Genomic DNA, 13,479 nt, shown 5'->3' with positions numbered 1-13,479 from the left:
CTCTCTTTCATCTCCACTTCTTGTAAGTTGCAGGTTGTGGGAGATTCATGGAAACTATCACCTAAAGAAACAAACATGCTGTTAAGGTCCGCTGATGGAGCTGTCCTTTCTTAACTTAAATAAAGAGACAAACAAGCTTAGAAATGTCTTTGAAAATGATGGATGGAGAGCATGCATGGCGGCCTAGCCAGTTGTTAGAATCTCATGAGAAGAAAAAGCCAAGGAAAAGGAAGGATGTTTAGATGACTTGTTTATAGAGAAGGGAGTGTAGGACCCCTATATCTATGAAACACATTCAGGAATCTAAGTCAAGTGAGTATTGCACCTCTCTTTCATCTCTACTTCTTGTGAGTTAATTAAAAATAGTAATAATAATTTAATGCAAATAAATATTCTTAAAAGATTTAATTTAGATAAGTTAGAAAATAGAAATAAATTATTGTTTAGGAAGTTGAAAATAATATTGGATGGTAATAATATTAATATGAGAAATTAATTAGGATCCCTAATACTAAATAAAATATTTTTAAAATTGTCAAAGTTATATATTTAGATAAATAATTAACAATCAATATTGTGTATGATATTATGTTAGGTGAGGAGGAAAATTTTCAGAGTTAAATACTTCAAGATTTTGAGTACTTCTTCAAGGTAAGGGAAATTAATGTAGATTTTTATAAAAGAAAATAAATTTCTTTTTATATTGTATTTGAAATGTGTAAAAATATTACTTTTATCTTTATGCATGGATCAAATATATGTTTTGTATAGAAAGTATATTTAAGCATTTTCTTCGTTTATGAAAAAGGAAAAATTGAGGAGATATGATGTTTTTTTTTGTAAGTTTGAATTAATGAAATAAAGTGTTGACTCTGGATTTATGGCCCTAGTCAACAGGGTATAATTGTTGGCATTTTCGGCCCTAATCAACGGGTAATTATAATAGTTGATATTATATGGCCCTAATCGATGAGTTATAATAGTTGACCTTATGGTCATAGTCAACGGGTTATAATTATTGACATTTGGTTTTGTTCACCTTAACTAGAATAAATTTTAAACTAGTTACTCAATTGTGAAGTCTCGCCTAATTGGGCACCATTCGTTATTTAATAACCAGAGTAAAGATATTTTGAATGCATTTGATTTGGTTTTGATGAAAAATTGTTTTGAAATGGATATGAGAAAGTTTTGTTAAAAAGTTTGAATGTATTAATATTTTGAACTCAAAAGTTTTTATGAAAATAAGTATATGTTATATCTCCTATTTGCAAGCATGATTGAAAATATTTTATCCATGAAACTGGATTGATGTTCCTTATTGAGCTTTAAGCTCATGCCCCGTCGTTGATAATTTTTCAAGTACTCTCAGTTCTGGCAAGAAGTGATGGCAAGGCTGAGAAAATTTTCTTTGTTAGGATTTTGGTTCAAACTTTATTTTGGACATTGTTTAGATGTTAAATTTTAATCCCTATTTAAATTATTTGAATTTGGAGTTATTTGGGCAATAACACTTTGGTTGATGTGTTAATTTTTTTTTTTTAAAAGTTGATACTTGGAGATTTTAGAATTTTGTCTTACTACTCTGACTTAAAGGAGTTGTCCTTTCTTGACTTAAATTAAGCGATAAACAAGCTTATAAATGTCTCGAAAATGATGGAGGGAATGGAGTGTAGGACTCCTATATCTATGAAACACATTCAGGAAGCTTAGTCAAGTGAGTACTGCACCTCTCTTTCATCTCCACTTCTTGTAAGTTGTAGGTTGTGGGAGATTCATGGAAACTATCACCTAAAGAAACAAACAAGCTGTTAAGGTCCGCTGATGGAGCTGTCCTTTCTTAACTTAAATAAAGAGACAAACAAGCTTAGAAATGTCTTTGAAAATGATGGATGGAGAGCATGCATGGTGGCCTAGCCAGTTGTTATAATCTCATGAGAGGAAAAGGCCAAGGAAAAGGAAGGATGTTTAGTTGATTTGTTTGTAGAGAAAGGAGTGTAGGACCCCTATATCTATGAAACACATTCAAGAATCTTAGTCAAGTTAGTACAACACCTCTCTTTCATCTCCACTTCTTGCGGTCCGCTGAAGGAGTTGTCCTTTCTTGACTTAAATTAAGAGACAAACAAACTTAGAAATGTCTTTGAAAATGATGGATGGAGAGCATGCATGACGGCCTAGCCAATTGTTAGAATCTCATGAGAGGAAAAGACCAAGGAAAATGAAGGATGTTTAGATGATTTGTTTGTAGAGAAGGGAGTGTAGGACCCCTATATCTATGAAACATAGGTTGTGGGAGATTCATGGAAACTATCACCTAAAGAAAAGAAAAATAACCTATGTTGTATGAGAGGAAACTAGCTAGGAAATAGTAAATAATAGTAATAATAATAATAATAATAATAATTCTCATATTTGATTATTATTAAAAAAAAAAAAAAAAAAAACTAAGACAACAATTAAATATGATTAAAATTTTATGTAATTTTAATTTATTTAATCTTTATATAAAGAGAGAAAAATAAGATAAATAAGTTTGAAGAAGCATTAATTAAAATAAAATATCTGATTCGTGCCCAATTGGTGTCTCAGCTGATTTGTGTCCAGCTAGTGCTCCTTGATTGAGGGAGTAATCAACAAAATTTATAACCTATAACACCATATACTAGGGTAGCAAAGAAAAAGCTACTATAGTATAGTGGCTCTAGGATCGTCCACTGGGAAAGATTAACAAGCTCTCAATGATACCAATTCCAAGTGAATTGGTTTTGTTTCATTTCATGGTTAGCTTAAGAAGTAAAACACAAACTTTGATTGGTAAATGTTGAGACTTAAACTAACTAACATAATAGAAGTTTGGAATAATTTAGGAAGAAAAGCATTCCTTGGAGATTTAGGTTCACTGGGGTGGATCCTCATGCAAAAGACATAGCTCCGGTCAGATGGTTCATTTCCTCGCGTTAAAGATTCAACATATAGTCAAATCTCTAACCGATGTTATACAGAGACTCCTTCAATTAGATTTCACTTTAATTCTCTCACTGATGCAACTTGCAATGGTTTAAGCCTCTCACTAAGCCTTAACCATTCAAGGTGATCCTTAACCTTGGATCACCCGTCAAAAGCTCGCAAGAGATAACTAATGGATGTCTCCTTGGAGTCCAAAAGCTTATCAAGTGTTGGCTATTCTAGAAAATCCTACCCTGAAGTCACCTACCAGAGGCTCGCAAGGGGTAAACTAGTGCATTTCCATGGTTGGAAATCACTTGCCTTACCAAGTGTTGGCCCAGGTGACTCTAAGGTGTTTTAAGTTAACTAAAAACATAGAAATCACTAAAGGATTTCACTTCCTCTTCATTACTAGTTAAAACCACAAAGCTTTGCATTTTTGCACTTGGAACCTTCCCCGGCAACCTTAACTCCAAGGAACTAGAGGTTTAGTTACTCATTCTATGGGGAAAACTCCTCAGAGAGTTCATAACTTAGTAAGAAAATGAAAATACAAAGTGAGAAGGTAAGGCAGTAGAAAGAAAATAAACTTTACTTGCTCACCCAAACTTTTACAGAAGGAACTCCTCTCTGAGAACAGGCTCCCGAGAGGTATATATATGAACATAATATAAAACTAATTATTACATAGATATTTAGTCTTTTTACTAACTTAAAAACTAAGGAATCATGTAATTGGTGGTTTACAAGGAGTATTTTGGGATTTAGACAACAAAAATCTAATGGAAAATATCTCCCAATGTCGGTAGCAAATATCGGGAGGCTTCAGGAACCATTTCGCAGGAGAAAAATGGTGTCTGCGAGATTTCCCAGACACTCAAGAGGGCTGCGAAATATTTTCGCATCAACAAGCTATCTTCACAGGGCTGCGAAGTAGGGTTCCACCTTGAGGTTCCAAGCTTCCTTCTCGCGGCATAAATCGGGCATCGTCAGAAGGAGAAACATCACACTGTTCAAAAAGGCTGCGAAATCACTTCGCAACAAAAGGGTGATTTCGCAACACTTTGCAAAATGCTTCCTTCAGCTCGGAGTGATTGGCTTGTAATGGCTGCAACTTCTTCGTTTCAACTCCGAATTGCACACCGTTTGAAGCATTAGATTGTTGACTTCCTGAGCTTTGAAATGGTATATAACATGCATCATTTGGACTTCAGAAAGTGCTCCAAAAGTGGCTGCTACTACTGTCATCAAGAATATGCTTTATGGCATATTCTCTTTGCTTTTTCTCCTTGCAATCCGGATTTACTCTTGGAAAATGACTTCTAAGCTTTGCCCAAGATTCCTCATAGCTCTCCTCAGTCTTGACTTGCTTTGGTGATCAAAATACTAACAAAAACACCAAAACTTACACAAAGTGATCAAAATTGCTTTCAAGGGTCCTTAACATGCCAATTGAGTTAAAAGGCCTAAACTACTACTCAAAAGTGTTTAAAAGGATTTATTATAGGCTATCAAATAGAACTTTTTGAGTAGTAATCAATATCAACCTCAAATCTATTTTTTATATATTTCTCTATATGTCTTTTTTTCTATTTTCCTTTTAAAAAAATTAATAAAGAGAATAGTGAAAATGTTAATAATCTTGTCCATCGTCTTTTCTGAATAAATGTGACGAAAGTGAAAATGAGAAGGGAAAGTTGGGGCTTCCACAACAATTTTCCTCTTTTTTTTCCCCTCTTTATATCCTTTTTTTTTTTTCCAATTTTTTCCCAACCTAAACATACCATGATATCTTTCATTTCAAGGTGAGCTTTGGGAAAAGGGAAAATTTTTATGGTAAAGAATCTAAAATCTCTCCATTTGTATGAAAAAAAAAAACTAAATTTAATAAAAATTATTTATTGAGTTTTACATTTTCAAGTTCTTTCATTTATTATAAAGAAAATTGAATTAAATTTTTAAACTTGTGAACAAAGTTCAAATCTTTTCTTTGAGCTTTTTTCTTTCTTCAACTCTTACAAGAAAGAAAAATCAAGAATTTATTTTAATAACAAAAAAAATAAGAACTTAATAATTTAGTATTTTCTTTCCTTATTGTGGACCCCGCATTTCGACTCATACGTTTTCCACTCGATGGCGAGCTCAATTTTTATTTTAAAATGATTTTTATTTATTAAAAAGAAATGACTTGGAGTCGCCACTTATTTTTGTTTTATTTTTAAAAGAGTAAACAAAATAAGAAAGAAAACCCTAAGTGTAACTCCTTATTTTGGAAAATATGGTCTATGAAAAACCGGATCGGGCTCGAGGGTTAGGTTACTTATCAGGAAGGTACGGTAAAGACCGTAGCACCCCTTTAAGTTCCTAAAATCGGGTCTCTACTAATAAAATGAAGTTGACGTGGCAATCAATAGGAAAATCAATGGATACTCAAATCGATCATGCACATATGGGAATCAAAACATGCATAGAGAATGAACAGAATGAGAGTGGATGCGTACCTCGAACACGAACGAGCGATATGTTATCATAAAAATAGAGTCGGCGTACAATAAAGAGCACAAAACATGTCACATGCATTACCAAACAAAGATTAAGTTGTTCGAGGGAAGATTGAAATTTATTTGAGGATTGGAGACTAAGAGATTATTTAAAAATCGAATTTTTAGGAATTAAATATAAGAATGAGAATTTTAGAAATTAAATTAGAAAGAAATTGGGATTTCGAGATTTGTTCGAGAATTGGAGATTTGCAAATTAAATTTGAAAGTCGAATTTCTGAAGAATTAGACTTTAACAATTGAGATTATTAAAAGAAATAAATAGATAAATATGGAATAACGTTAATAATTAATCAAAAATGATACTTAAGCGAATGAAAGCGAGTAGTGGGATTTTTGAGATTGTAAATTAAATTTGGAAGTCGGATTTTTGAAAAAATAGACTTTAATGATTGAGATTTTTAAAAGAAATAAATAGATAAATATGGAATAACGTTAATAATTAATCAAAAATGATACTTAAGCGAATGAAAGCGAGTAGTGGGATTTTTGAGATTGTAAATTAAATTTGGAAGTCGGATTTTTGAAAAATTAGACTTTAATGATTGAGATTTTTAAAAGAAATAAATAGATAAATATGGAATAACGTTAATAATTAATCAAAATGATACTTAAGCGAATGAAAGCGAGTAGTGGGATTTTTGAGATTGTAAATTAAATTTGGAAGTCGGATTTTTGAAAATTTGCTTAAAGACATAAGTTTTGAAAATAGGATTTAAAATTTGGAATATAGAAAATTCATTGAGACCAACATAAACTAATTATATAAAAAATTTCATATATGATGATTAGACATAACTAAAGAAGAGAAGATAAAATATAAATTATTTTAAGTTTCAAGAATGATATTCAATCCTAATAATTTGCCTTTTAGTTGTGTTTAAGTTGAGTTAAAAATAGGTAAAAATAAAATAAGATAAAAAAAATGAATAAATAAATAAATTAATTAATAAATTACGAAAATTAGAAGCTTGAAAATTACTTAGAATTGAAGCAGCCAAATGAGCTAACTCAATATGGGTATGGGTCATAAGGGTGATTGGCATGAGGAGCATGAGGCCCTTCATCAACAAATTTGGGCCTAGGCTCCAACTCAAGCCCATATCCATCATCATGGGCAAGCCCAAGACTTCAAACTCCATCACAACCCACTTTTCCACTTGGGCAACATCCCCCAGAGGAGGTTTCTATCTCTGGCGGGATGAGAGGCGAGGTGGCTGCTGAGATGGAAGGTCACGAGGCTCTCTAGGCCTCTAACACGGGCGCCGCCGGTGAAGATGGTGGGTATTGGGACGTCATTTTTTTTTTAGTATATTTGGCTCTGTTTAAGGCTTGGACTCAAGTTCGAATCCTGGGGAGGCCACTCTGTGATGCCCCTGACTAGCACAGAGCCAAATATACTCAAAACAAATGACGTCCCAACATAAACGTCGGCCTTTTTGTGCTCTGGTGCCTAGCCATACCACTGAACTGTGCCAGTCAGGGGCGCCACAACCAGAATGGGCGAGGGCAACTGTCTGGGTTAAGGTCCCGAGTTCGAATCCTGGGGACGTCACCCACAAGGGCCAAATAAACAAATGGCCCCATAAGACTCTGCGCTGTCCAGCCCATTCCGGCTGTGACGCCCCTGACTGGCACAGTTCGGTGGTACGGTTGGGCACCAGAGCACAAAAAGGCCGACGTTTATGTTGGGACGACGGGGCGGTGGAAATGGCAGACCTCTCATCATCTAAGAGGGCGGCGCCAATGGCCGACCCCTCATACTGCGGTGGGGGAACCTGGGAGTGAGGCTGCAGTACTCCTCCGGGCTGAGCAGCTAACTAAGAAGGCACGGGAGGCGAGGGGCCACATGCAATCGGGGGATACCTGCCCGAGGTATCCAGGCATCTATCCGGGAGGCCGAGTTACCAGCGTGGCCGGGTGAGTCATGGGTGGTGCAGATAGCTGGGGCACTAGCGGGGGCGAGATATGGGGCCGCATCACGCCTGGCACAGGGTCGCCAACACCGCGAACGGGTCCAGCGAGGCCAAGCTGAGCTTAAGCAATGAGAGCGGTGGGGATTCCACGACCGGTAGCGGCAGCTTGATGAGCAGGGTGGCGATCGCGAGGGTTGTCTGAGATGAGATAAAGGGATGGAGATGCGGCCTTTGGCGCATCGGCGGCGGAGGAGCTCGTAGGAGGCGCTAAGTGAACTTCCGCCCATTGAAGAAGGAGAGGAACGTGGGGGAGGTAAGAGAGAGCATGGGTGATGATGGGTATTTACGTGGAAGTTACAGGGGGTGGCCATGCACAGGATTTGAAAAGAATGGAGCCAAACCAAATATCAACCAACCAAATAAAAAGAAAGAATGGATGCGTTAAAACACCCTCAGAGCATCCTAGAGGTCAGAACCACCATGTGGTCCCCTATGCCTACTACCCATCGACCGTTCATGTCGGGAACTCAAGCACAAACTAAGCAAAAAAAAATAACAAAAGGAAAATAGGAAACGAGAAGATGGCCATACCTGAGCTTTTTGGGTGAAGATGGTCCTAGCTCCCTCTCCCCTCGCCTGCTCCTCCTAAGTGTTCCCTCCCTCTGTTCACCACCTACCCTCCTCTGAAAACCTCCTGTCTCAGCTATACCCACTCTCCTGTTTCTCGATCAACTAGCATGGCCCCCTTCAACCACTCGCATGGCCAGCCATGCCCTAGGCCACCCGTCCATGCGGTTGTTTTCTCGACATAAGGAGGCCCCCCTTTGCCTCCAAAAAAATGCCAAGAAAAGGAAGCCAACAACCCTCTCTCGAGCCCTCGCCAAAAGGGGTCTACACTTATCTTTTTTTTTTTTTCATGTCATAAATTATTTTTTTAACATTTTTTTCCTCTTTCTTGGGTTAGGTCTAGTTCTTGAAAATTTTGAGAAAAACATAACATAAAGGAGAGTTAGAAAGAGAAAAGAAAAAAAAAAAACATGTAGGAAAAACTATAAGATTTCTCTTATTTAACTGAGAATTGAGAGAGAATTTTAAATTATTAAGGAATGCACACTCTTTAAATTTTTTCCCATTTTCCATTTCCTAAGGAAAGTGATTTAAAAAAGTTTCAAATATTATTATTATTATTATTATTATTTTGTCTAGTTATGTTATGTTTGGTTCTTGGAAGGTTTAATTATGGAGAAAGAAAATTAAAGATGAAAAAGAAGAAAAAGATAAATCAATATATATATAAGATTTTTTTTTCTTTTATAAAAACAATTGAGATAAGAAAACGTTAAATAGATGTGGAATGTTCTCTTGACAAATTTTTCCCCATTCATTTATATTATGTTTAGTTCCTAAAAATTATCACAAAAAATAAATTAAAAAACAAGTAAAAAAATAAAATAAAAATGTGAAAATACTTTATTAATTTTAAATCTCTTTTTTACTTTTCCTTCACTTATATTTTTATTTTTCTTTTTATATTTTCCTTCTCTATTTTTTCCCTCTTATGTTTTTCCTCAATTTTTTCAAGAATCAATTATAGGATTAAGAAAAATGGAGATAAACATTTTCTTTTAGCATTTCATTGTCAAAGGCTTTTAGTATTTTCTTTTCTTATATAAATGTAATAAAATAATTTTTCTCACTTTTGGTTTTAGGAACCAACTATAACTTGAATATTTTATTTATTTATTTATTTATTTTTTTGCATACTATCCAAATTTTCTTAATATTTTTTTTAATATTATCCAAATATTTGGGTTTTTATTTTTTATTTTTTATTTTTTCAACCAATATAACTAAATTAATATTATTGACAACAAATTCATTTTAACTGGGTTGATATCAATAAATTCTTTTTCATTTAATAAAAAAATCAAATATTTTATTTGATTTTTTTATTCAATAACAAAACAAACGCCACCTTATCAAATATCTCACCTTATCAAATATCTGGAGTCAAATGACTCAAATATTGTCAAACAAACCCCTGTACTTTCAAATATTTTCCTTTGGTACCAAGGAGGAAGGGAAAGACGCCCAAGTCGTCGGATGGCTGCAGCCTCCCACTGTTATGTCACTATGCATGATGCCATCCATGGCAACTATATAAATTGCTCACAAGCATTTTTCTGACCCAAGGTGGGTGATTGTAAACTTCAAAAGCTGGAGCCTACACTCATCATCTTCATTTTGAAAATGAAGAAGCCTCTCCATCTCTCACTGTTCATCGTCTATTTCCAAATCATTCTACACTCCTGCATGAGCGGGGTGGAAGCTCCAGATGCTAACCCCAACAAACAGGCGCTTCTGTCTTTCAAATCCACAGTCTCTGACCCTCAAAATGCTCTCAGAGGCTGGAACTCCAGCTCATCTCACTGTACTTGGTTTGGTGTCACTTGCACCAGGAACAGAACCACTGTCCAATCTCTCCACCTGCCTGGACTTGGCCTCTCTGGTATTATACCTCCACACCTCTTCAACCTCACATCTCTTCAAGTTTTAGATCTTTCTAACAATTCCTTCCAAAGCCAGATCCCTGCTGGGCTCTCTCATTGTTATAATCTCAGAGAGATCAATTTACGGAGGAACCAACTTGTGGGTTCCCTTCCATCTCAATTAGGCCATCTGTCTAGACTGAAATTTATGGATGTGTATGCCAACAATCTTAGTGGCGTAATCCCTCCAACTTTTGTAAATCTCACCTCTCTTACCTATCTAAGCCTAGGAAGAAACAATTTTCATGGAGAAATTCCAAAGGAGTTGGGTAATCTCCGTAATCTAGTTCTTCTTCAGCTTTCAGAGAACCAATTTTCTGGCCAGATACCTAATTCACTTTATAACATTTCTTCTTTATCTCTTCTGTCACTAACCCAAAATGATCTTGTTGGAAAACTACCAACTGATATGGGTCTTGCTCTCCCTAATCTCATGCAACTCTTGTTGGCTGAGAACAGATTTGAAGGATTGATACCCAATTCTTTAAACAATGCTTCACAAATTCAGGTCCTTGACCTCACTTCAAATTTATTTCAAGGGTCAATTCCTTTCCTTGGGAACATGAATAAACTTATCATGCTAAATCTAGGATGGAATAAGCTCTCTTCCACCACAGAGCTGAATCTTCAGGTATTCAATTCCCTCACAAACTGTACCCTATTGGAAAGCCTCACTCTGGATTCCAACAAACTAGCCGGCGACCTTCCAAGTTCAGTTGCAAATCTGTCAGCCCATCTGCAACATTTTTGCATTGAAAGCAATCTCTTTACTGGGAAATTACCCAGAGGAATTGACAAGCTTCAGAGCCTCATATCCTTGACTATGCAGCAAAATCTTTTTACAGGTGAGTTGCCACATTCCATAGGAAGACTGAATAAACTGCAGAGAATTTCTGTCCACGAGAACATGTTCTCAGGAGAAATTCCTAATATCTTTGGGAATCTTACACAATTGTTTATGCTCACACTGGGATACAACCAGTTTTCTGGTAGAATCCCTGTGAGTATTGGAGAATGCCATCAATTAAACACTCTGGGTCTAGCCGGGAACAGGCTCAATGGCAGCATACCAAGAGAGATTTGTTCTCTCTCCGGTCTCAGTGAATTGCGTTTAGCAAAAAATGCTCTGCATGGTTCTCTCCCCATTGAAATCGGTAGCCTGAAGCAGCTCTCCTTATTGGATGTTTCTGACAACCAGTTGTCCGGAAACATCCCAGAAACAATTGGTGCCTGCTTAAGTTTGCAAACTCTCAGCGTGGCAAGAAATGAAATAATGGGCTCAATACCGGATAAAGTGGGCAAATTAGTGGCACTGGAGAGCATGGATCTTTCTTCTAACAATCTCTCTGGCCCAATCCCTGAAGATTTGGGGAGTCTTAACGTTTTGCAAAGCTTAAATTTGTCTTTCAATGACTTGGAAGGACAAGTTCCGAGGAGTGGGGTGTTCATGAATCTTAGCTGGGATTCTCTCCAAGGAAATGATATGCTTTGTGGAAGTGACCAAGAGGTTGCAGGGAAGCTGAGACTCCATACATGTAGTACAAAGAAGAAGCAAAGCAAGCATTTTGGACTCACCATCAGCATTGCAGTTTTGGGCTTCAGTTTGTTAATGTGTGTAATCTTCTATTCCATATGGGCATTGGTCTCCCGAAGAAGGAAAAAGAAGGGGACAAAGGAAAGTTTCTTTTCCCGTCCTTTCAAGGGGTTTCCTGAAAAGATGTCTTATTTTGAAATCCGGCTAGCAACAAACAGTTTTGCTGCCGAAAATTTGATAGGAGAAGGAGGCTTCGGGTCTGTTTATAAAGGAGCCTTCAGAACTGGTGAAGATGGAGTCGGCAGCACGCTTGCTATAAAGGTCCTTGACCTGCAGCAGAGCAAAGCTTCTGAGAGTTTCTATGCAGAATGTGAAGCTCTGAGGAATATTCGGCATCGGAACCTTGTGAAGGTTGTTACTTCATGCTCTAGCATTGATCACAGCGGAGGTGAATTCAAGGCCTTGGTTATGGAGTTCATGTCTAACGGTAGTTTACACAACTGGTTGTACCCGGAAGACTCCCAATCTAGGTCGAGTCTGAGCTTAATCCAGCGACTGAACATCGCCATTGACGTAGCTTCTGCCATGGATTACTTGCACCATGACTGTGACCCACCTGTAGTCCATTGTGATTTGAAACCTGGAAATGTGCTTTTGGATGATGATATGGCTGCTCATGTGGGAGACTTTGGATTGGCAAGGTTTCTTTCTCAAAATCCATCACAGAGTGAAAGCAGCACAATAGGACTAAAGGGCTCAATTGGCTACATTGCTCCAGGTACTGATCAAAACTGATCTTGCAAAACTTCTTATGAAACAACCAAACAAACCAAAATTTTAGAAATAAAAACAGGACTTGACTCCCTTGGGTTTTCTTTACTTTTTGCAAAACGAATTAGTTGTTTAGACTGGATGTTGATATTCTAATCTGCTGTCACTTTGTTTTAATTAGAGTATGGTTTGGGTGGAAAAGCTTCAACAAATGGAGATGTCTACAGTTATGGAATTCTGCTGCTTGAGATATTCACAGCTAGGAAGCCCACTGATGAGGTGTTTCAGCAAGGCCTAAACCAGAAAAAATATGCATTGGCAGTGGAAGCAAATCAAGTTTCAGGAATTGTTGATCCTAGGCTTTTCAGCCATACTGGTTCTTCAGAGCTTTGCAGCCCCTTCGTCAGTTCCTCAGGAAACAGCAAGCACAGCAGCACAAGCAATACCATCAGCATCGGGCCAAATAAAAGTGAAGAGTGCCTGACAGCCATAATAAGAGTTGGTTTGTTTTGTGCAGATCATTCCCCTAATGAACGTTTAACCATGAGAGAAACTTTAACCAAGTTGCAAGAGATCAAGAAATTTCTGCTGGAGCTGTGGGGGTCTTCATCCCTCCCATTGTCTTCAATAATTACCTTGTAGACATAGTATTATCACATATTTTTCTCTTGTTGTATGAACGCTGTAAATTTATGGAGCTACAATTTAATCTGATTGTGACTCTTGGAAGGTACCAAAGTAAAATTTTTATAGCCATGGCAATTTTCCCAAATTAATGATTTTAAGGTATTAATGAGTTTCATCTCCTACTTTCAAGGGGTTGCAACCAAAGATGTCCTGCTCTGAAGTTGAGCTTCTACAAATGGTTTCACAACAGGACATTTAGCAGGAAGGTTTTAATCAAGGTATGTTTACCCCCACAGCCCACTTGAATCAAACTTTCAGAGGAAAGCACATTCACTAGTTCTGGCACTATTGAGAGCAACAGCACTGTACGTAAGCAGGGCAATTTAGTTGCCAGAACAACCCACAATATAGAGCACTACAAATTCAAAATCATGACAAAATGATTATTATAACTAGCAATTGGAGGTTAGGAAAATGTACCTCTCTATGGGCTGAACTTTTCCAAGGCTCTAGTGAAGGAATAAAATTTCTCTGCCATGAGCCTTTGACTTTCAAAGATACTATTCCATTAG

At 36.8% G+C, this 13,479-nt stretch overlaps 1 protein-coding gene across 1 annotated transcript; it reads left to right on the top strand.

The window, feature by feature from the left end:
• The first annotated feature begins 9,530 nt into the window (after positions 1–9,530).
• On the top strand, positions 9,531–13,052 carry LOC100255549 (probable LRR receptor-like serine/threonine-protein kinase At3g47570). Its single transcript, XM_019216330.2, has 2 exons — positions 9,531–12,287; positions 12,462–13,052. The coding sequence occupies exons 1-2, from the start codon at positions 9,677–9,679 to the stop codon at positions 12,920–12,922; spliced, it is 3,072 nt and encodes a 1,023-aa protein (XP_019071875.2). The 5' UTR covers positions 9,531–9,676; the 3' UTR covers positions 12,923–13,052.
• Positions 13,053–13,479: the final 427 nt, after the last annotated feature.

This window comes from Vitis vinifera, chromosome 18 (genome assembly GCF_030704535.1).
Source record: "Vitis vinifera cultivar Pinot Noir 40024 chromosome 18, ASM3070453v1".
Classification (NCBI taxonomy): Eukaryota; Viridiplantae; Streptophyta; class Magnoliopsida; order Vitales; family Vitaceae; genus Vitis; species Vitis vinifera.
This window is presented reverse-complemented; position numbering and strand designations above follow the sequence as displayed.

Excerpts from the sequence above, each read along its gene's own strand:
- LOC100255549 (XM_019216330.2), top strand. The coding sequence starts at position 9,677 with ATGAAGAAGCCTCTCCATCTCTCACTGTTCATCGTCTATTTCCAAATC. Across the intron at positions 12,288-12,461 it reads AATTGGCTACATTGCTCCAG|AGTATGGTTTGGGTGGAAAA; the intron begins GTACTGATCAAA and ends TGTTTTAATTAG.